The sequence below is a fragment of the Mirounga leonina genome, unplaced genomic scaffold (genome assembly GCF_011800145.1).
Source record: "Mirounga leonina isolate KUSES-001 unplaced genomic scaffold, KU_Mleo_1.0 Mir_173, whole genome shotgun sequence".
Classification (NCBI taxonomy): Eukaryota; Metazoa; Chordata; class Mammalia; order Carnivora; family Phocidae; genus Mirounga; species Mirounga leonina.
Genome location: NW_023270447.1, coordinates 40,107,461 through 40,130,649, shown reverse-complemented (window position 1 = coordinate 40,130,649; position 23,189 = coordinate 40,107,461). Strand labels below are relative to the sequence as shown.

Below are 23,189 nucleotides of genomic sequence, written 5' to 3'. Positions count from 1 at the left end.
CAGGTAGGTCTTCGAGGCCAAACAGCCTCCATTTCAAAGCTTCTTAAACTTTAAGCGATTGGGAAGAGAGCTGTTAAGGAAGGTGAAGGAGCCCCGTTTGTATGCTTAGGAGATAATCCTGTGCGCGGCACGGGGCCCTGGGCGTATTATTTAATATCTCAGAATCTCAATTTTCTCTACTGTAAAGGGAGAACAACCCTTCCCTGACCGAGTTGTTGCGACAACTAAATAAAACGAAAACTGTTTGCCAGCATCTGGTAAATACAAGCTCTCAATAACTAGCCTTATGATCAGGCTTCTGTACCTTGGAGCAGGCTGGTGGGAAGTAGGGTCTGGGGTCTGGGAAAGGGACAGGAGCTCTACTTTCTCTTTGTGCCTCAGATTTCCTGTCCCAGGAAACCGCAGTACTTCCCACTCCTGGCCCTGACATTTAGGGGAAAGGAACTGGATGAGGGAACACGGGGCTGCGCCTTGAGTCCCCATGGCCTCCTCGCAGCAGGATGAACCGGTTCCCCCCAGCTCCCGGCCACCCCAGGGCACAATCGGGCTCAGGGCGGCGCCCTCTGGGCAGGGACGATGAGATCCTTACATCCTTAGGGCGGCTCAGAGGACCACACAGCTACTGTGTCCGCTCCGGTGGTGGGGGGGGGAGGACTCTGTTTGAGGAGGTCACCCTGGAGACCAGGCGCAGAGCACAAGGGGAGTGAGTGAGCGGGCGGCCGCAGGCAGAGGGAGCCCCGGGAGGAGGGAGCCTTGCCCTGCGGCGCCCGCTCCCGCAGTGAGCGAGCGCGAGGTCCAGGAGGTCCCCGGCGGAGCCCCACGGCAACTCCAGCGCTGCTGAAGGTAAGGGCGCCCTCTCCGCAGCGGCGCGGGCTGGGAGCTGAGAAGAGGAAGACGCCGCAAGTTCCAGGGCTGCATGGGGCTGCGGAGGGAGGGCCCTGTGGTAGGAAATGGCCTGTCTGCCTGGGCCATGAGCTCCCTGACCCCCCCCGCCTCCTCCCCCCGACAAATAAGAAACAGTGGCCCCAAATTTGGGAACTGCTAGTAACTCCTGGCCTTTGGTAGCGACCCCCGCCCCCTACCACTCCCACCACCACCACCACCACCACCACCACCACCACCGACTTGCTGCATGTCTGAGCTTAAGAGTGATGCCCAGTGCAGAGCTGGCCAGCTTGTTCTGCTCCTGGAGCAGCGTGAGTCCTGAGCAGTCTTCTGAGGCCAGACAACACTGGGCGACCGCACCCCTGGGGACCTCTAGGTTCCAGCTCTGGAAACCAGGGAGCAGACCACGATCTATCTATGTCACTTTGGATCAGAACCTGAATGACCCACTTAATCAGGCTCAGTGTGTCCTACCACACACATAGACACACTCACGTCGACACTCACACTCATTATATATAGACATACACACAGACACTCATACACACAAGCACACACAGATACACACACACACTCACATTCACAGACCCTAATATGCTCAAAAGCACACACACCAAGATGCACACATACATTCAGTACACATCACACACAAAGGCTGACACGCAAACACACACACAGGCACACACCCCTTTGGGTGCACAGATAATCCATCATTCCGACACACAGGTGCCCGCACGGGTACACAGAGGCCCACACTTATATCCATGTACACAGAGACTCATAACACACAGCCTCACGCACTCATGGGGACACACTCGTACCCACACAGGCACCTACCCACAGACACACACACACAAACACAGGGATGTGCACACTCATGTAGACACTCTCTCACATAGGCCCACAATCACACACAGGCACACACTCACACACACACTCCTCACTGCCTCCCTTCCAACACACAGTACCTCTGCCATCCTGTGTGCCCTCCAGAACCCTTTGCTTCTCTCCGCCCTGACACTGATCACACCGAGGTTTTAGATGGTGCCCTTGTCTGCCCCACCCACTCAACGCTGGCTCCTTGAAGGCAGGGACTTTTAGTTCTGTTTTAGTGTCTAGCGCAGAACTTCCTTGTGCTCTCAGATTTGCAGATTATAAAGTAATTTAAGGGAATATCTAAGTTTGTATGTAGGCAATAGGGCAGTAGACTTACAGTCTAAATTCCGAGAAGTCTGTTGCTACTACCAGCTTTTTTGACAAGCATTTGGGAGAAGGAAGTAGGTTTTCTAATAAAATACTTTGTTACAGGTTAAGTTCTTTGTGCTCTTTACAAAGTAAGTCACTGTTGCTTAAAAAAAATACCCTTTGGGGAAGACAGTTTTAATTTTTCAAAGTAAAGCAGCAACAACAACAAATATTAATTAGCAAACTTTTATCAAGATTAATTTGGGGGGAGGACAGTAAAAAATATTGCTTTCGGGTGTAGAATCCGTCTTTCTTCTACACAAGGCTATCTTTTCTCAGTGACTTAACCTCTTCTGCTATTAAGCATTTTGCCACAGCTTAACATCTGCTTATGTGAATTATACTATTGCATAGATAAAAGTTATCAGAGTTATCAATTATTCCAATTATACTGACCAGAATAACAACATCTCCTAAAAATCACTGTTAGAGAAACCATACTTCCCCACTCAAAAAATGGTAGAAGAATTATCTGTGTTTTTTTAAACCAGAACGAGTCTCTGTGTTATATTCACTAAAATGTTTTTAGATCTTTCGTCTGCTATTTTATAGAAGTTGTTTTCCATAGGTTATGATGATGTCAGAAATTGCTAAAGACAGAATGGCACATTCAGTAAGGAAAAGGGGGAGTGTGTCTTCTTTAAGTGGTCGTGAATTCCGGCTGAAGGAACTTCACGGAAACACCAAAAAGTGAGTAACTGAATGTCTAATAACCTAAATTCAGTTATTGAATAACCAGCGCATAGTGCTTATTGGAAGAAAAAAAATGTCCTTTGGGACATAAAAAGGAAGAAAATGGGCAAGTACATTTTGGGTCATCTCTTGGGGCTATATTTTAAAAAAGAAAGGAAAAGAGAGTGAGAAAATCTAAGTGTTCTGTTGATTCCAGCAGCATTTTGTACTATTTCAAAGAGCACCCCCAAAAAATCATCTACCCAAATGAAATGCCATATGCAGTGTGGACCAGCTACTTCTTACACACCTCCTGAATTGTTTTACTCAGTATCACATAAATGCATAGATTTTGCATTTTATAATCTCTTTCTCTTTATATATAGGGTATATATATATATATACATATTGCATTTAGCATTATTTTATACAAATTTTGTAATGTATTTTCAATAGTTTTCACCATTTCCTTTTAAATGGCTGCATTATATTTTGTCAGTTTATAATTCTGGGTTAGTTCCCATGCCCCAATTCTTGGGCATTTTCAGTTTGTTTCCACTTTTTTTCTTTCTCACTATATAATAAGTTTCTGCTTGTTTTCTTCCCAGAAATATAATTAGTGGGTTGAAGGGTAGGAAGTATATTTTTTTGGCTCTTGCTACATACTGCATTTGCTCCCTTAAAAAGATTAATTTTTAATACTTGCATAGCATTTATTTTTGACTGCCATTGCGAAGAAAGCAAAACAAAATATCTGATGCAGAGGTTAATAAACTTATATAATAAGCTTTCCTTCTTAACAATTTCCACGACATTGAAGGATGTGAAGGATGGGCAGCTGGAGCTGGTATGTCCTATGGAGTGGAGACCAGAAAAACTGGAATAGATTTACATTATAATTCTGACACTAAATCTTTCTACTTTCTACTCTCAGAGTGTATTAATGTACTTAATTAAAATTTGACTTTCCAGCCCTGATGTTTGTGGATTACAAATACAACCTCTTTTACAGATAGGAAATGTAAAGGAGTAGCAATCCCAGCCAATGTCAGAACCAAAGCTGAGAGAAAAATTAATCTCTGCAACTTTTGCTTATGAACTTAAGCCATTTTGGCCTCTATTTCCAATATTTAAGGGTAAAAGTTCTTTTTAAAATTATTTTAAAATAATTGTTAGCTTAAATTCAACTTTTTCCAAGAAAATATTTATAATAATAGTCTGACAGAAATCATGTTTCCGTGATTAAAAAAAAAAAACTGCTCTCATCTAAAGACTCACTTGTCATTCCTATTTGCATCATTTTCATCTACATCTTCCCTTTCAAAGCAAATTAGAAAGTAATTTAGAATCAGAACATGGCCAAATTTGAATAATTAGAGAGCTGTCTTTTTTAATTGATGAAATATAAATACAAATTAAAAGTAACAAAAATACAGAAATCATGTTACCAACACATGAGGATAGATTTTTCACTGACAAATACATTTAAGTGATCATTTCATTGATTTATTTCAAAGTTAGAAATTTGGACTCTCAGAACATTCAGAATGAATCCTCTACTTGAATATTTTTTTTCTTAGAAAGCAAATAACCAGCTTCCAAATACCGTTGCAGTACAGAGGCCATTTGGGAGGCTGCGTCCTCAACTCTAACTCCGACTTACTTTCAAGGTCTTCAGCACTGTCTGGGACCAGACTTTGTGAGTGATTCTCCTTCATGAAATGAGTCTTCGCTTAGCAGAAAAATTCTGAAAGTTCAGCGGTTATCAAACAAAGGCATTGTTTTGACATTGCAGTGTTTTATGGAAAAAGCATATACCTTTCTTTTCAAAGTTATTTAAAAACAATTTTTTTAAAAGATTTTAGTTATTTTTTTTGACAGAGAGAGAGAGACAGCGAGAGAGGGAACACAAGCAGGGGGAGTGGGAGAGGGAGAAACAGGCTTCTTGCTGAGCAGGGAGTCCAATGCAGGGCTCGATTCCAGGACCCCGGGATCATGACCTGAGCAGAAGGCAGACGCTTAACGACTGAGCCACCCAGGCGCCCCTAAAAACAATTTTTGACTAGATCAATTTCAATAGTATAAAACCTATCCTGAAATATACCGAGGACCAAATACATCATCTCATTTAATAGCCCTAGCATTAATCCTACTAGGTAGACCTCATTCTTACCATTTTACCATGAAATAACTGAGGCTTACTGGTCAAGGAACGATTTAGTGACAGGAGAGGGTCCTAAATCATGAGTAAGGCATATAGGGTTCAGAGATCTTTGCCTACTTCTCTAGCGCTGTGTTCTCCACTATCCTGCTTGCGTCTTACTCTCTGGCCATACTCAACTTCCACATTCATAATCCTTCAGTGCTCTGTCTTGCCTCCAGCCATTGCCCCATGTTGCTTTCCCATGGGATACCTTTGTCTGGACTGCTCTTCTGACACTCTGGCTTCCTTCTCCTCCTCCTCAGGATTTAGCTCCAGCTCCATCTTTCTAGGAAGCTCTCTCAACTACTCAAGTACAACCACTTCCACTTCTGGTTGGGTTGGATGTTCTTTTCTGTTCCTGCTCCTTTTCTCTTCTACATGCTACTGTATTTGGCTGCTTTCATGTCGGTCTCTCTTGTTAGATTGTGGACTTATTTGCCTTTATAGCAGTAAACACACGGATAAGGAAGGCAAAGAAGAGTAGGACGTAGACCTACTTGGAAAGCCACTTCTTGGGTGTGGTGTAAGATCGGCATAGATTCAGCCCTCCAGTCTTGGTTCCTATGTCTACATCGTTTTACAGTAGTAACTAGATCTTTTTTTTTTTTTTTTGGTTCTATTTTATTTTCATTTATTTTTTTTATTATGTTACATTAATCACCATACATTACATCATTAGTTTTTGATGTAGTAACTAGTTCTTTACATTGATCCCTAGGCATAATGGATATCCCAAGTGCCTTCTGAATTACAAAAGGAAGATTGAATTTATATTCAGTATAATTACTGTTAACTGTCTTTAGGGCTGGACCTTTTTTATTTAAATCATGTTTTTTTTATTATAATGTAATTTTTATGTTTTAGTCTTAAAAGAAGAAACATCTTAAGCTGGATCTTACTCCCCCAGCATCATAACTGTGAGAATGTCGGCATATTTCTTTTTATACCTTTCTAGTTGTCGTCATATTTCATCTATAATTTTGAATTTTGTTTGATTTTTCACTTAAATAATTGACAGTAATAAGGCTGAAATAGCTAACATTTCTTGAGCCCTCACTGTGACCTCATTTAAGTCTCACAGAAGCTCTGTAGCAGTGGGTGACAAACTATGGCCCAAGGGCCAGGTCCAACCTGGTTTTGTATGGTCCCCTAGCTAAGTATGGTTTTTACGTGGTTGAAAAAAAAATTTTTAGTAATATTTTTTGTCCTGTGAGTATTAATAAAAATGCAAGTTTCAGTATCCATCAATAAACTTTTACTGGAGCACAGCCATGCCTACTCATGTATGTATCATCTCTGGCTGCTTTCGCACCATAGAGTGGAGTGGTTGCGGTAGAAACCATAGGATCCACAAAGCCAAATATGTGCCCGATGGCATTTTACAGAAATGTTTGCTGACCCTGCTCTCTAGGATAGAAGCTATGATCATCCCCATTTTACAAAGGAAGAAACAGAAGCCTAGAAAGGTTGAGCTTCCAAAGCTACAGAATTAGCAAGTGGCAAAATGGGCTTTTGTATATAGGCAAGTAGTCTCATTCTCTGAAAATTGGCTCTCAGTGTGTAACTTACATTAATGAAACTCTTCTATTCATTCACCTGAGCCTTCTGTTTCCCATCCATGGGTAAGAGCAGGTAATGACAATGACATCTTTCTTGTTGGAAGGTCAGCCTTTGGCAGCCTTCAAACAGTATTTGAACAGATGTGCTACTCACGTGTTCTTAAAATGGAAACAGAAGGCTGAGGTTAAGTGACTTTCCCAGGATAATGTGACATGAGAGCGAGGTTTATTTTCTCTGAGGCCGGTAGTTCACCTAGTAGGTCAGGCCCAAGGTCGGGGACCAAAGAGTCTCTCTTTTGTCTCAAACCAAAATTACAGTGATGTCATGTTACAGGAACTTTGAGTATGGATCCCACTGCTCTCTATTTAAACCCATGGGTGGCATCTAACACCCTAGTGAGGCCAGACGATATTCCTTCACTTATGCATTTATTCAAGGTTTCCTGAGCTTCTACTCTGTGCCAATTACTGTGCTACCCGGTGGGCGTGTGAACGTAACTAACTGTGGAGTTCTACTCTGGAGAAGGTCGTTTTTCAAGTAAACTGAAAGCCACCTGGTAATTTTTTTCTCTGCAAAAATGGAAAAGACTGCATTCATTACTTCATTTGAAATAAATGTTTATTGCCCAGTGGGTACATTCCAGGCACTGTGCTGGGTAGGGAACCACAAAGAAATAATCTGTGCTCCTGGGGAGTTTATAATCTGGTGGGACAGTTGGTGAGCAAGTAATTTTAAACGTGATGAATTTAGGGCGCCTGGGTGGCTCAGTTGGTTAAGCGACTGCCTTTGGCTCAGGTCATGATCCTGGAGTTCCGGGATCGAGTCCCACATCGGGCTCCCTGCTCGGCAGGGAGTCTGCTTCTCCCTCTGACCCTCCTCCCTCTCATGCTCTCTGTCTCTCATTCTCTCTCTCGCAAATAAATAAAATCTTAAGGGCGCCTGGGTGGCTCAGTTGGTTAAGCGACTGCCTTCGGCTCAGGTCATGATCCTGGAGTCCCGGGATCGAGTCCCGCATCGGGCTCCCTGCTCGACAGGGAGTCTGCTTCTCCCTCTGACCCTACCCCCTCTCATGTGCTCTCTCTCTCATTCTCTCTATGTCAAATAAATAAATAAAATAAAATCTTTAAATAAAATCTTAAAAAAAATTAAAAAAATAAATAAAACGTGATGAATTTATCCTATGATTTCAACCTAGACTGCTGTGAGCTGCTTACGTGCAATTACAAAATGATGTTGCTCGAGCTGTTTCCTGATTTTGATAAGTTCCCTTGCCATCTAAATAGAATTAAAGCCCCCAAAAGACCTGGATGAGATCCAGCTTCCCCTCTTCAAAGAGAGAGAAACTTGAGAAAACTGAAATGGCCATGATCCCAAATTAAACCACAGTAAAAACTAATCTCATGTTGTACTTGATAGATGATGAAATTGTTTCACATACAATACCCAGATGATTCTCATAAAAATCCTGTGGGCTAAGTAGAGAAGATACTTTTATGATCTCCAGTTATCTAATTTATTATCTTATTTCTCTCAGGAACAGAGTTGAAAATATTCTTCATTTCATAGCATGTTGCCATCACCAATATGGGCGAGACCCCTGTTGTTTACCTGATTGTCCCTCTTCTTCCCCTTCCACACTTGGCTCTTGACCCTCAAAAGGCACCCACTCTAATACACACAGCATGACACATGCTACAAGAATACACATATTTAAGTGTATATATATATAGATATGTATATATATATATACTTATAAAATATATATGTATATATATTTTCAATGTTCTGTATATTATGATGTTTTGACATTTAAAAAAAACCTTTCTGGCTGGGGAGAGGCTGCCCCTCCCAGGTCTAGCCAATTCTTGAAGCTAGCTAAGGTTTCAGCTGGAAACATGTCTTCTATATGCAACTATCCAACCCAGAGCCAGCCCCCTCTACATACTCCCCAACACCCAGCATGCAATATTCCTCTGCCTTAATTGGCCCAGAGCCAAGTACGGGCAACTAGGTACCCTCCTCTAGCTCAGGGCCCACCAAAATTATTCAGACTAGCCAGTCTTGAACTGTTTCCTGGGCCCAGTTTTGCCTTTTCCTCAGAAACCCCAATAAAGGCTCTGGCCCCATCTCTCCCTTGCTCCTGTCCTCTGCGTCTTGACCCTCTGGTGCTTTTCCACATAGCCCTGCATGGTGTGGCATGTCTCTTATCTCTAGGATCTGTGAGTATAGTAAGCTGTGTTTTCCCGAGCTCCTCCCGCCGTCTCCTTTTGTGCCGCACCTGATGGACCACCTTATGAAAGAATACAGAATAAGTACTTACAAAGATTTTGACTTAGATAAATGGTGTTGTGCTATAAATCTCATTTTGTTTTCTCGCTTTCATATATCTCGTTCAACATTTTAATTTTTTTATTTACTCATGTAACTATGGATTCTAGCTCTTTGCTTCTTACTGAGGCATAATAGTTCTTCATATATATCCATCACATATGTTTGTATCCATTCCCCTAGGGATGAACATCCAGACTGGCTTTCACATGCCATGTGGAACATCTTTGTACATAATCCTTCATTGGTGTCTTTGTAAAAACTGCCCTGGGAATGTGATCAAGTGTTAAGATATACCACAAAGTTGTAGTAAGTAAAAATGATAGTAAATGCAGGAATAAACAGGTGCACGAATAGAGGAAACAGACCAATGGAACACATGGAACCTCAGAAATAGACCCACGATTATATGGAAACATCATGTACAAGCAATGGGGAAATTATGGATTTTTCGATAGATTATGTTGGGAGAAAAATGGCTCAGTAGGTGAAGGAAAATGAAGTGGGATTCTTACCTTATACCATTTTCATAGTAGATTCCACATGGGAGACTGAAATGTGGAAAACTCTAAAGCTAATAGAAGAAAGTTTAGGAGAATATCTTTGTGTTCTATGGCTAGGGAAAGATTTCTTAAATAAGATCCCACAATGAAAAAACAAAACCATAAAGAAAAAAACTTGATAAATATAACTACAATAAAACTTAGCATTTCTGTTCAATAAAAAATACAATAGACACAGTTAATAGGCCAGCAGAAGATATATATTTTTTTAAATCATGCACATTGACAATAAAAAAAATAGTCAAAGGAGATAAAGAACAGTTTGCAGAGGCAAAGGCCAAATGGCTAAGCAGAATATGAAGAGACGCTCAAAAAGAGGAATATAAAGAGATGCTCAAACTCACTTGGAATGAGAAAAATGCGTGGAGCACTGGGTGTTATATGCAAACAATGAATCATGGAACACTACATCAAAAACTAATGATGTACTGTATGGTGACTAACATAACAATTTAAAAAATAAAATAGAATTTTCAAACACACACACACACAAAACCAAGATACTGTTTTGTATCCATCTGAATGGCAAAATATAAGAAAGAAGAATAATACCAAACATTGGTATTTGCTAGACAAATGAGAATAAAAACAAATACCCATTCAGCAAATAAATCCAACCCAGTATTTAGAAAAAATAAATATGTGCATGTCCTATTCTCCCCATACATTGAGGAAGATGACACTTGTTGAGATAGAGTGACTTGTGAGATGATCACAACTCCCAGACAGTTTACTTTTAAATTACCAACAATATCTTGTTTCTTGAGCACAGGGAATCTAATTTTTCTTTGTATCACCAGCCTTCTGGTTGTGAGCAATAAATATTTGTTGAAAGAATGAGAGAAAAACAAAAGAACAAAAGTCCAAATCTGTACATCCTGAAGCCTTCTTTTTATTCTGTGCGCTCTGAAATATCTCCACTGGGAGGCAGCACGTAACTTTAGTAACAGATTTGGGGGGAAACCTGCTTAAATGATACCATTCAAAATATGGTAGTTCCAGACATTTAATGGTTACAAATGGAAAAAAGAGATGACATTCTGACTTTCTTAGTCTACTAAATTAATGGTTCCAAGGCCATTTATGCATTCAAATATTATCTCTTACTGCACCTTCAAAACATCTCAGTAATAACGGCAGTGAAAATGTCTGGAAATGAATTCTCAATAATAATTAGATAATATTGAGGCTGGTGAGATTTAATTGAAATTAGACTGTGTCTAACAGTCATAACAATAAGACAAGCCTTGTATGTATTCGGTGTAATTCAAGGAACGACCAGCAAGTACCTTTGTAAGATGTTTTCAGGAGAACTGAACTTCACGAAAGAGTAAACCATATTCCAACTCTTTAGCTAATTTTCTTTTTGCTTCTTTCCTGCATAATCAGAACACAGGCAGTTGGGTTGACATGGATGTTTCCTGTGTCAATCAGGTACAATATAGTAGGGTTCCTTTTGTTATTGTGGACCAGTTTCATGCAGCTAATTCTGCATCCAGGTTAATGCCACGTCTGTCTTCAGCAGTAGTACATATGATTCCAAGTATTATTGAAACTTGCATTGAGTTACAAATTTTTACTCTTCTCTCAAGAATAACATTGGTTGATTTGTTCCTTGATTTCACCAGTAGTTTCTGCCAGACTTTCAGTTTTCCTGTGTTTACTTTTCTTCTACCTTCCTTCCTAAAACTTGACAACTCTCTTGGACCTGTTTTGCCAATTGAATCTTGTTCCTCCCTAAATGCCAATAAGCTGATGAAATACATAGACGGCAAGAGCATTTTTCTTTTCTTTTCTTTTCTTTTCTTTTATTCATGAGAGTCAGAGAGAGAGAGAGAGGCAGAGGCAGAGGAAGAGGGAGAAGCAGGCTCCCCGCCTAGCAGGGAGCCCGATGCGGGACTCGATCCCAGGACCCTGGGATCATGACCTGAACCGAAGGCGGACGCTTAACCATCTGAGCCACCCAGGCGCCCCAAGAGCATTTTCCACATTTAAAAAAATAAAATCAACTACAACATTCCCCTTGCGATGAGATCATGTATCTATCTAGAAGGATTATTATTATAAACTATGGAAAGTCTGGTCATAGACAACTGAAACTTAGCCACTTGTAATGTTGTGACATATACCCAACAAATGTTTTCTGCTATGTATACAGCACTGGTAATTAAAATTATAAAATTGCTTTTTGAACATCTCACATTTTTATCTGTAAAAATTTCAAAGGGCTTGAGTAAAGCTGTTTATCAAACAGAAAATATGTACTGCTTAATTTCCAAGTCAGTATTCTAAACTGCTGTTGGTCATTCCCCATTTTCAAATACAGAATCTCTTTTATTTCTAAAAATTTACCAAGCCCATATTCTGGTTTAACGTTAGCTACCCAGATTGCAAGCATTTTTAATATTTTATCTCTTCCTTCTGTCTCTATTTCAAGGAATAAATATTTTATTTTTTTCTGTTCAGTTCATTGTTTTCTCTTCTCTCTTCCTTTTTCCAACCCCTCTCATTTTAAGCAGATCTCAGTTTCAAAAAATACCATAAACAGTTTTTTTAAAGTAACAAGTAAAAATTTTCTGTAATTTTCCATGAAGGTATAATTTTAGTGGATACATGGTACAGAAAGCAATAGACAAACCAACTATTTTCCTTCTGCATGAGAAAGGATTCTAGGTTACAGCAAAATATCTGAACTTCACTCTCCAAAGCCCTATCCCCTCCCCAACTAACCCCAAGTTTTGTCCTCCAGTACTTGCAACATCCCACTTCCGAGTAGCAAATTCTGTATCAGTTAGAATTTGTATCGTATTATATAATGCTTCTTATAATAATAATTTTTTTAAAAAAATAGTGACTTAAAATAAAAATGTATTTTTCTCTTATGTAAAAAGTCTGGAGGGAAGCAATTCAGGGACCTAGGCTGCTTCTCTCTTCTTGATGTGTAATGTATAAGGTCATCTCAAAACCCATGATAGCTGCTGAACTCTTGCCATCATATCCACATTCCAGTCATCAAGGATAGAAACAGGTTCTTCTTGATTGAATTCATTCTTTTGAGGGAACTCTCTCAGGATTTCAACCAAAATTTCCGCTTACATCTCATTGGCTTACAAGCCACATGGCCACAATAGCACCAGGGAAATCCAAGAATTTGTCTTTAGTGTAGAGAGAAATATCCCTACAAATTTAGAATTCTGTTACCAAAGAAGGAGAGGACACTAGAGAGCAAACGGCAGGCAGTCCCCACCACGATGTTTACCACAGCTTTCTTCACAACAATGGAGTTTTGGAAACAGCCTAGATGGCCAGAAGAACAAGTGGGTAAATAAAACGTAGTATGTTCGTATATTAAATACTGTCTTGATGTTTAAAATATTGATGTAGATTACTATCTATCAACATAGAAAGTTATCCACGGTACATTTTCGAGTGAAGGAAAAAAGAGCCAAGCATCTATCCTATGCTCCCATATGCAAAGTCATGTCTAAAAAGATTTTTGTAATGTTAACAGTGGTTAGGTAACCACTAGGGTTAGTAATTTTTTGTGTAATTTTACTTTAGACTTTATACTTTCCTATGTTTTGAACTTTTTACAATGAGCATGCACCATTGACATGACTACTGTGGAAACGAAAAGGCACTGAATGAAATCATTTTCGGTAAGTTTTAAAAAGTCAGTCTGCAACACCTTCTGTTTGCACACCTATCTTCAGCCAGTGGCTTTTTTAAACTGCCCTTACAACTTTCCAGGTTCATACTGATAAACAGTACTGCACTGATTATCAGCTTTTCAGTAACACAGAACAAAGCAATAGTGAGGACTGTTTGTAAAAAATTCTTATTTGTTCTTTTGTCTGAGACTTCCAAGTTATACTACTTTGAGTTTTGTACCAACACTACTTCTCTTTCTATCATTTTTTAATATGGTATTCAGTAGAAAAGAAATTGGGTTTTTATTAACATCTGGTGTATATTTGTGCAAGTGAGTTTCACATGCAGTCATTAATGATTTCAGGTGGTCGTCGTCCCTATTTTCATTCTGTCAGAAAATGATCATGTGTGAGACTTTGTTAGTGGGAGGTAAATAGGATGTTTGAAATCCAAGTCTGTCTTTCCTACACATATGGCATTAAGCCCTTTGCCTGAAATAGGTATCTCTGAAATAGGTAGAATGATAACTCGTTTACTAGCTTAAGAGAGTCTAGTGAAGGTAAAATGAGATCTTTGATGGAAAATGTTTGGTAAAGTGAAAAGTAGCACATATCAAGACAGGCTGGTTTATCTTCGAATCAGGGGGGCTTTTGCTACACGGAGTTTTCTGAGCAGAAGCGATCATCTTCTGTGGGTATTGCCCACAACACCTGCAGCCAATGTGACCAAACAGGTTGGTTGCTACTTCAAAGGGCAACAGAAAACTGGGGAAAGCAGGTGTTACAAGAATGAGGACTAAATCACTAATCCAGAAATCTATCATGAAAATGCAGCCATAATTACTTGCATCAATTTCTTGGGATGGGTGGGTAAACCTTAATTTATCACACAAATTATATTAAAGATTTTTTAAAGATTTCCTGCGATTTTCTTAAAATGTCATTTGCAAAAACTTTACTCATTGCAAACAGCTGAAAACTAAGTATTTTAATCTCCTTGCAGAGAAAAAAAAAAATCCCAAAAGATTAAGAACAAATACCTGTTATTTAATTAAGGCAAAACATAGGCTGCTTAGAAAAGTGGTCACTCTGAGCACGCACACATAACCACACACACACACTATTGTAGTATCTCCTTTGAAATGACATCTGTCTTAACCTCCATTTTCACAGGTGGAGAGAATTGGGGGTAGAACTGAGGCTGCCCTTAGCGACAGTTGAATTTCCTCTGAACTAAGCAGAATTAAGTGGTGCTGGAGGGACATTAGGGGCTCCTCTTTGCTTGCGTCTCCTGTTCAGCACCTGGATAAGCTTATATTGCCTTGGTAACCAAGCCAAAACCCTTTCTTAATGTTGGAAAGGGTGGTGAATGCTTACCATTTACCATAGCTTGGGTGAATTGTGGTTTCTCTCACCATGTAGGTGAGTTTCTTGTTTTTCTTTTTTCTACTAAAGGGATTGTGTGTGGTATGTATAGGAGTGAACTTTTATAAATTATAATATCCCGAGTATATATAGTTGTTTCCCAACATTTTAAGCTTCCTCCTAAATCCCCCAGGCCCTTTTGTCAGTTTTGTCCACTTTGAGGAGAGAGCCTTTGCATTGTGGTAGAGATGCTGTTGGCAATGGCTTTTGAAACACGTACACACAGACAGACCACCCCATGAACACTTTCTGAATAGTCAGATGCCTTGGGCTTCACTGGGCTGCGCTGGCCTGCAACCACTATATGGAGACCTGCTCCAAGTAACTTCTCTAGGCTTTAATGGTTCCATCTCCAAAATGTTTTAGACTTTAGACATCAGGATATTTACCTGAGACTTGCTTGAAATATTCTTAGAGAAACCTTACCCTTGTAACATTTTTGCTGAAAGCAGAATGTGTTTTGTTGTTATTATTATTATGGTAACTATTGAAATTTGTTTTCTCCCTTGCTTTTAGCTCCAGGAGTACTGTGTCTTATACGGATGAACCGAGCCAACGGGATAATGCCTCTCGCCTTACAGCTCAGATGGAAAACACCTATCAGCTGGGTCTGTTATTTTATCACTCATTCCTATTTTAAACTTCATTTTTAAAAAAGATTTTATTTATTTATTTATCTGTTTATTTATTTAGAGCGGGGGGAGGGGTCTAAGGGGCGGAGGAAGAGGGAGAGAGAATCTCAAGTGGACTCTGCACTGAGCACATGGAGCTCATCGCGGGGCTCCATCCCAAGACCACAAGATCATGACCTGAGCGAAATCAACAGTTGGCCACTCAACCAACTGAGCCACCCAGGCACCCCCTTATTTTAAACTTCTAATCTCATTATTTACTTAAAATAGCTTCTGATAACATGGCATTATCTTCAATACTAACACAATATAAGGGATCTTAATTAAGTGATTTGATGCTGTTTTAATTTCTTCTCTGCAAGATAGGACCAACACCCATTGCTTAGTTTTCTTTATCAGTGTTTCCTAAATACCAAGCAATTCACTGGGCAGCACTGATGTGTATTGTGTATTACTGGACGAAGAAGTTCATTTCTGGGTATTTCTAGGTTATCTTGTACAGTTATTTTATACATACTCAAGTTAAAGGAAAGAGATATGCCTTGCAGTTTTAGCCAGCAAACCCAACCAATGTTGTTGATAGGTGGAGAAAAAAAGCCTTCAAAGCAAAAACAAATGATTTCTGGTCCCTCGTTGACAGAGGTGTTTATCCCTTTCCACTGAGGCTTTGGGTCTTTGAAAACAAAGATCTTTGCACCTGCTCCTATACTCCCAGATGGAATCCACAGTGAATACTTTTTCGCATTCATGTTTTCTCACAGACCAACTTGTTTTCTCCAAATGTGTACCTGCCCACTACTATCTGCCCACTGCATATAATTCCTGCTATACAGAAATTCCACAGAGACTTGCCAATGACCAAAGGAAGGACTCTATGGGCTGGAGTGGTTCCATCTGTAGCCAGTTAACTTCAAGAAAATTATAGACCATCAATGCATCCCATTAGGCCTTGTAGCCAGTTTTCTACAGTAATCCCCAAGACTACATGGATTACAAGGTTCCATAATTAGTCTGTCTGTTGGTATTTTCACAGTGCCTGGAGTAGACAACTAATATTCCTGCCATCCAGCATAATTTTCTACTCTTTCTGGTAACCTTACCCAGTTTCCTTTGGGGAAGCCCACCGCTGCCATCATTACCACTTTTGGTCCATGACGTTCTGCTGAAGCTGACACTAGCTTCAGAGATACAGCAGTGACTAATTCTGGGACAGCATATGACCCTTTGATAGGTCAAGCCAATCAAAACCTTTGGGATTCAACCTAGACAATGTTGTTCGGGCTGTTGAAGAAGCCGATTAGGCTCTGAAACCTGAAAGAAGTAGGGCTATGTGAGCTTTTGCCATCTTGCCCCAATATATGAAGCCTGAGACCGAGAGAGAACCAAATCCATTATTCAAGTCTTAAATTTAGCTATCTGCTCTTAGACTTTTCATTAGGCAAGCTAGGTTTGGGTCAGGTTTTCCTCCACTTATAACTAAAAGATCTTACCCTTTCGATGCCTATGACATTAGGCTCTGCATGCTGAAAGGGTTTGAATCAGATTTTGACAAGATAAAGGAGTTGAACTATGAAGTCCTGTGTTTCTTCTTCATAAGGATATATTTTCATAACTTGTTTCCTTAAATAAACAAACTAAATCATCTTATCAATTTTAGAAGTACTGAGTGTTGAACCAAGTTAAAAAAGTAATGTTATAAATAGCTTAGCATAAAGTATTTCCCATATTTTCTTACAAAAAGTCATGTGAGTTATTTATGATTAAAGTCTTTTATGCTTATCAATCCATTTCTTAAGCATTCAACTAGCCATCTTGTTAATACTCAAACAAAAATGTATTTCCGGGCGCCTGGGTGGCTCAGTTGGTTAAGCGACTGCCTTTGGCTATTGGTTAAGCAACTGCCTTTGGCTCAGGTCATGATCCTGGAGTCCCGGGATTGAGTCCTGCATCGGGCTCTCTGCTCAGCGGGGAGTCTGCTTCTCCCTCTGACCCTCCTTCCTCTCATGCTCTCTGTCTCTCATTCTCTCTCTCTCAAATAAATAAATAAAATCTTAAAAGAAATGTATTTCCACTTCTACTTGTTTCTGAGTTTATCTTGCATCTGAAAGGTACTCTGGACCTTTGGTAAAGGTTTTCTCTCATATCTACACAATGCAATACTTCCCAAAAGAGGGGGGGGGACCTGTCAATCATCAGCATTATTGTGTTTAATCTTTCACATTCTATCTAATAATATTTGCATCATCTAAACACATTTTAAATGCTTAGTACATTTGGCCTCCTTTATCTGCGTAATTATAGCCAGAATGAGATGAAACATAAGTATAATTAATGAAGGAAAAAGGGGAATGGAAAAATCAAAGTATATTTCTTATAATGAAGACCACTTATATTTTCTCATTAATTAATTATTAAACCATGAATATAGAAAAAAAATACAAGATGTAGGATCCAATATATCTGAATTTGAATACTAGTCTTGCCAGTTCCTAAATAATGTTTGAGCAAGATATCAGCATCCTTGAATCTCAGTTTCTTTATCTGTAATAAAAAGGATAATAGTTCATACATTATAGGGATGTTGTGAGAATTAAATGAAGGAATGCATTTAAATTCCTTCTTCATTCATTATGTTATTGTTTCTCAAAGTGACTGACTCTAGGACTTCACCTTAAATCTGTAAGAAGACAGGCCTTCTGTGACATCCAATATAATTTCCTATTAAATATGGAATGAGTTCTCCACAGTACTTTTTCTGGAGCAATGGTTAAAGAAGGATCTGATTCTTTAAAAATACTGACTGTAAGCAGGAGGTCAGGCAAGACCTATATTGGTGGCTATTTTTGCTGGCACATCGACACAGCCTGCCTGAGAATGTAGACAACATAGCAAAAAAGTAGAACCTAAAGATGGAGAGAGAGAGAGAGAGAGACATCATTTGAGCTCAGGGTCCATGGGATGATCAGACCCTGTCATCAAATGCTCTCATGGACAAAAACTGTCAGGCTCTCCACTCTGACTTCACTCCAACCCCTAGGGTCCTTCCTGACTGTGGAAGTCTCACTGCCTCCCTACTTATACCCTTGCCCAATCCTGCTGCCTTCTCTGCAAGAACAATCCCCATCTCCTCCCTCAAAATGAGGTAGCAACCATAACAACAACACTAATAATAATAAATACCTAATGAGTAGGGGGGTTTTGTGCATGGCAGGCACTATTCTAAAGGTTTTAAATATTTTACCTCATTTAATCCCAACAAAAAAACAATACGTGATAATTCTTATTATTACGCCAATTTGGGGAAGCTGACACAGACATATTAAATAACCAAAATTTTATCTATTCTACCTTAAATCTATTTTTGTGACAAGTGTTTCTTTTTTCTTTCTTTTCCTTTCCTTTCTTTTTTTTCACCCCAACCCTCCTTCAGATCTTTGCTTTTTGATTTCTAAAAATATTTTTTCCTCCTAAAGAAAAAAAATCCACTCAAAAAAAAGAAACAAAGAAAGAAAAGGAAAAGAAAAAAGTTTTGCCATTCCCATTAGTTGACTCTGAAAGTAGATTAGGGAGCTCATTTGGGAAGTCAAAATCTGAACATTCACTCTTTCTCTGTCCTTGCATCTCATCTTCCCATCCTGAGCTAGGCAAGGGATGATTCCGGCTGCACAAGGGAGAGGTCACAAAACAAGTGAGAAAAAAAAAGTCTATGACGATATTTCAAAATATCTTCAAAATAGGATCTAGTTAATGAGATTAAAAAAAAAAAAAAAGCCGCAAAACCAAGTGCAGAAAAGATATTGGTACAGCTGGACAGTAGGAGCTGTTGGAAACAGGGACTCAGGTGCAACCAGGATTCTGTCTGTCCAGCACTAAGCTGGGTGTGGGCCTCCTTCTCTCACCGTGGCCTGCATTCCTCTCCATGGTGACAATCATGGCCTTCCGCAGTGCCTCAGGGTCACACGTCATAACATTTTATCACCAGAAAGAGATTGACTTTCCCCCCCACCCCAAGTTCCAGCTTAAAATCAAAATTCTGAGAAAGGATTTTAATTGGCCCGGCTTGGGGCAAGTGCCGCTCCTGGCCCAATCTACCATAACCGGACTTGGGCTCAAGGAGGTGACGGTAGATCCTAGAGAACCATCTGGTCAGAGTTGGAAAATTCTCATCTTCCTAGGAGGCAAGAGGCTGTTCCCAAATGACAGGGAGGAGTACTAGACAGACAAATATCTGCACTGAGGGAATCTACTATTTGCTGAAGGGAACAAGGCATACAAGTTACCATAATATGTGCCCAAATTAAGTTCCATGTGAGTGATGTAGGTCAAGCCATATGCAATATGCATGCTTGGTAGGAGGGAGTGAACAACAGGAAGGTATAGTTAGAACATACATAATCTATTTAATTTAGTCCGAGCCAGTAGTAACATCTTTAAATTTCTTGAATAGAAGGGGGAAACCACTCTCAAATTTAGCCTCGTTTCACTTGAGAATGCAAATGGAAATGTAAAAGATCCACAGGAAGATGACCCAGAAGCTTGTAGGTACCTAGGAACTTGCCCACACAGGCTGGTGCCCTATATCTGACCCCATGAGACGGGAGCAGTCAGGACCAACCTGGAGTGGTAAACCTACAGGCCTACAGTGTTTATAACTGCTTGTCTGTCCTGTAGAACATAGATTCCTGCTAACTAAATATTGGGGTTAATCTTCATACTCTTTGTATCAGGTGTCTCTCCCTTTCATCTATCCAGATTCACTCCCCAGGCTGATTGAATTGAACAATTCCTATATAATAATCAGAATACAAATACTATGTATTGAGTCCCAGGAGGCTGACCTAGCTCAACTACAGGCACAGGCTGTAACCTTCCAGTTAAGTCTGGTCAATGGAAAACTTCAGTGGGAAGTCAGAGTGGGGGAGGAGTGTGAGCTAGGGTGTTTATTTCCCCCCACACCCTGAAGGTGGGTTCATCTCACACTGTTTGCATCCACCAATGGAAGGGCATAGCTGCCCTCAAGTGATCCCTCTCCACCTGCCTCTTCTGGGTCTAGTAAGAGTTCCCTTCTCAGATCCCTCAAGCCTGGGATGGGATGGGGGTAACACCCTCCATTTCACTAGCCAAGGGATACTGCACCATCCTTTGGTCCTGCATCCTGATCAGAACTTCCTAAGGAGTCTCTTTATTAAATCCTCCAGGAACTGGCCTACTTTTAGTGTGCCATAGATGTCTTTGGACCCTGATACAGTCATTAAAAATAAACACTTAAAAGATACTGATGACTAGTAAAATAGAATTGAATATAATTCTTGATCTCATTCCTTTATCCATATCAATTCAGCAAATACTGATGGCCACTATATGCCAGGCTCTGGGCACATGCACGTGTCATTCAATGGCAGAGAGATGATGAGGTTAATACTCCCCTGAGGGATAGGGAAGATTCCTGGGATGCAAGATAAAGAAGATCCATCTGAAGCCTCTGCTCTGAACGTGGACTAAATGTGGTTAAGAATATAAGCTCATGAGTCAGATAAAACAAGAAGGACCTCCCAGCTCTGTCACTATGTGATTCTGGGCAAGTTACTCAATGTATTTAAGCCTCTGCTTTCCCATGTGTGAAAGGGAGATAACAGTAAAATTCGCCCCAATGATTTATTGGAAGATAATGTAAGGTAATAAATATATACTTATCACAGTACATGACATGTAGAAAATGCTTCAATAAAAGTAGTTATTATCTGTACTATGATTATTACCTATAAAATGTTTATTTCTATTTAAATCCAGAAATCACGCATTAAATATTTCTTCTGCCTTTAGCATTGTATTAGACTCTGAGGAGGATAAAATCTGATCTAGCTTACCATTTCACAGAGGAGAAAGGCAGAAATGCTTTAGCTATTGTCAGGTGGATTCGGAGCAGTGGGGATCCAGAGAACTCGGAGTACTGAAAAGAAGGGATGTTTTGTTTTGTTTTTTTTTTACCTGAGGAGAGGAGGAAGGCTGCCTCGAGAAGAAGACATTTGAACTGGCCTTGAAATGTGCGTGGGTATTTCTCAGATGAACAAGGGAGGGAAGGCCATCGCCCTTAAAATGAGGAGTAAGAACAAATGTCCACAAGCATCCCTTAAAAGACAGATGAGGTTCATGAGACTGGAACACCAGCCACACAGAGAGCTATGGTGGGGGGCGAAGGGGCTAGAGGTGCTGGACCTTAGATTTTGCTAAGGGAAATATCACAGCCAGATCTGGGTTTTGGAACGACCCCTCCAGTTGTAGTGTGGTATACATAGGTGGGAGATATAAGAGCTGGAGATATAAGAGCTGAGGGTCAGTTAGAAAGATGTTGAGACTTTAAAGTAAGTCATTAACACTGGAAACTGGAAGGGAGGATACTTTCAATATTAAACCTCAATGGTACTAAATATACACTCTTTAGGTAGCCTAGTAAATGGACGAGTGTGTTGTCTTCTGCCCCTCTGCCAGAGAACCTGTGTAGAAACCTAATTAGGACGATTTTTTCCTTAAATAGAGGCCACCCAGAAAATGAAATGTCTCTCCATGATTCAGTACTCTTTTGATTAGACTATGGGTGGGCGGATAGCATTTGAAATTACTTAGAAATTTCATCTGTATTTTCAGGTCCTACCAAACATTTTCCTGCGGCCATTGTCAATCATATCCTGAAAGATGTGTTAACTAACTATCTACAAGAAGAACAATATGAACCAGAGCTCTGTAGACAGATGACTAAAACAATTTCTGAGGTATATATGTGATTTGCTCGAAGTGTTAACTAGAATATTGCTAAGAGGACAACTCTTACTTTTTGATGAAGGCAATTAATTTGCAGTAGCAGTAAAAATGCTTGTTTATATTTTATGAAAATATTTATTGGGTCATATTCTGTGTGTGTGTATGTGTGTGTGTGTGTAAAAAGCCTTTGCCAAAACAATTATGTGTATCATTTTGCATGTATTTTGTTTAAAAAATGTTTCCAAACTGCCCCATTTATTTAAAAATTTATTGCCAAGGATATATTTTAATGATCATTTTCTCTTGTTCAAGTTAGTTTCCTTGAGTGCCATCAAATATAGATATTGTGGTCTTTAAATACATTTCTCTTTTTATCAACTCAAGAGCTGGCACTCCATTAAGTTTTCTTCACTTTCCTCTTTATAACAAACTCTTTAATAAACATTCATGGTTAGTCCTATTACAGGAGACTCCAGATATGTGCTCACTTAATTACACATAAACAAGGTGATATAACTCTCATGCCAACATTCTTTGAAGGGAAGCTGTCTTAATGTAGATTTTCAAAGAATGTAACAAATCCTTTAAATCCTGTTCTCTGGATTACAGTTTTTCCATGTGTCTTAGAAAATGTAGACACACTGCTGGTGCTATAATTTTGTCTCTTAAGTGTCCTATGGCAGGAGAAGAGTGCTTAAAGGAAATCATAGTTGGGGATGGCTGGGTGGCTCAGTCAGTTAAGCATCTGCCTTCGGCTCAGGTCATGATCCCAGCGTCCTGGGATCGAGTCCCACATCGGGCTCCCTGCTGAGCAGGGAGCCTGCTTCTCCCTCTGCCCCTTCTCCCCTGCTCATGCTCTTGTTTGCTCTCTCTCTCTCAAATGAATAGATAAAAAAAAAAATCTTAAAAAAATAAAGGAAATCATAGTTAAGTTTCTACAACAGTTACTGAAAATATCTACATCATGTGATTTTCTTCAATCCACCATATTTATGAAAGATAAAGACTTCTAAGTTTCCATGCGGCTGAGGACCTTTTTTGTTGTTGTTCTTTCAATTTCTAGGTTATTAAAACCCAGGTCAAGGACCTGATGATTCCACGGTACAAGCTAATTGTGATTGTTCACATTGGACAACTGAACAGTCAGAGCATTCTTATTGGAAGCAGATGCCTCTGGGATCCTAAAAGTGATAACTTTTCATCTTATGTTTTCAGAAATTCTTCTCTCTTTGCTCTTGCAAGTGTCTATGCTGTTTACTTCGAGTGA

At 39.8% G+C, this 23,189-nt stretch overlaps 1 protein-coding gene across 1 annotated transcript; it reads left to right on the top strand.

Moving 5' to 3' along the window:
- Positions 1–766: 766 nt before the first annotated feature.
- Positions 767–23,189, top strand: TCTEX1D1 (Tctex1 domain containing 1). The gene is made up of 5 exons (XM_035020152.1): positions 767–843; positions 2,699–2,820; positions 15,048–15,139; positions 21,809–21,933; positions 22,986–23,189. Exons 2-5 carry the CDS (start codon positions 2,702–2,704, stop codon positions 23,187–23,189), a joined length of 540 nt encoding a protein of 179 aa, XP_034876043.1. The 5' UTR covers positions 767–843; positions 2,699–2,701.

Bases quoted from the DNA above. Each gene is read 5' to 3' on its own strand.
- TCTEX1D1 (XM_035020152.1), top strand. From the start codon at position 2,702: ATGATGATGTCAGAAATTGCTAAAGACAGAATGGCACATTCAGTAAGG. The intron at 2,821-15,047 runs GTGAGTAACTGA...CCTTGCTTTTAG, and splicing joins CTTCACGGAAACACCAAAAA to CTCCAGGAGTACTGTGTCTT. The intron at 15,140-21,808 runs GTCTGTTATTTT...CTGTATTTTCAG, and splicing joins GGAAAACACCTATCAGCTGG to GTCCTACCAAACATTTTCCT.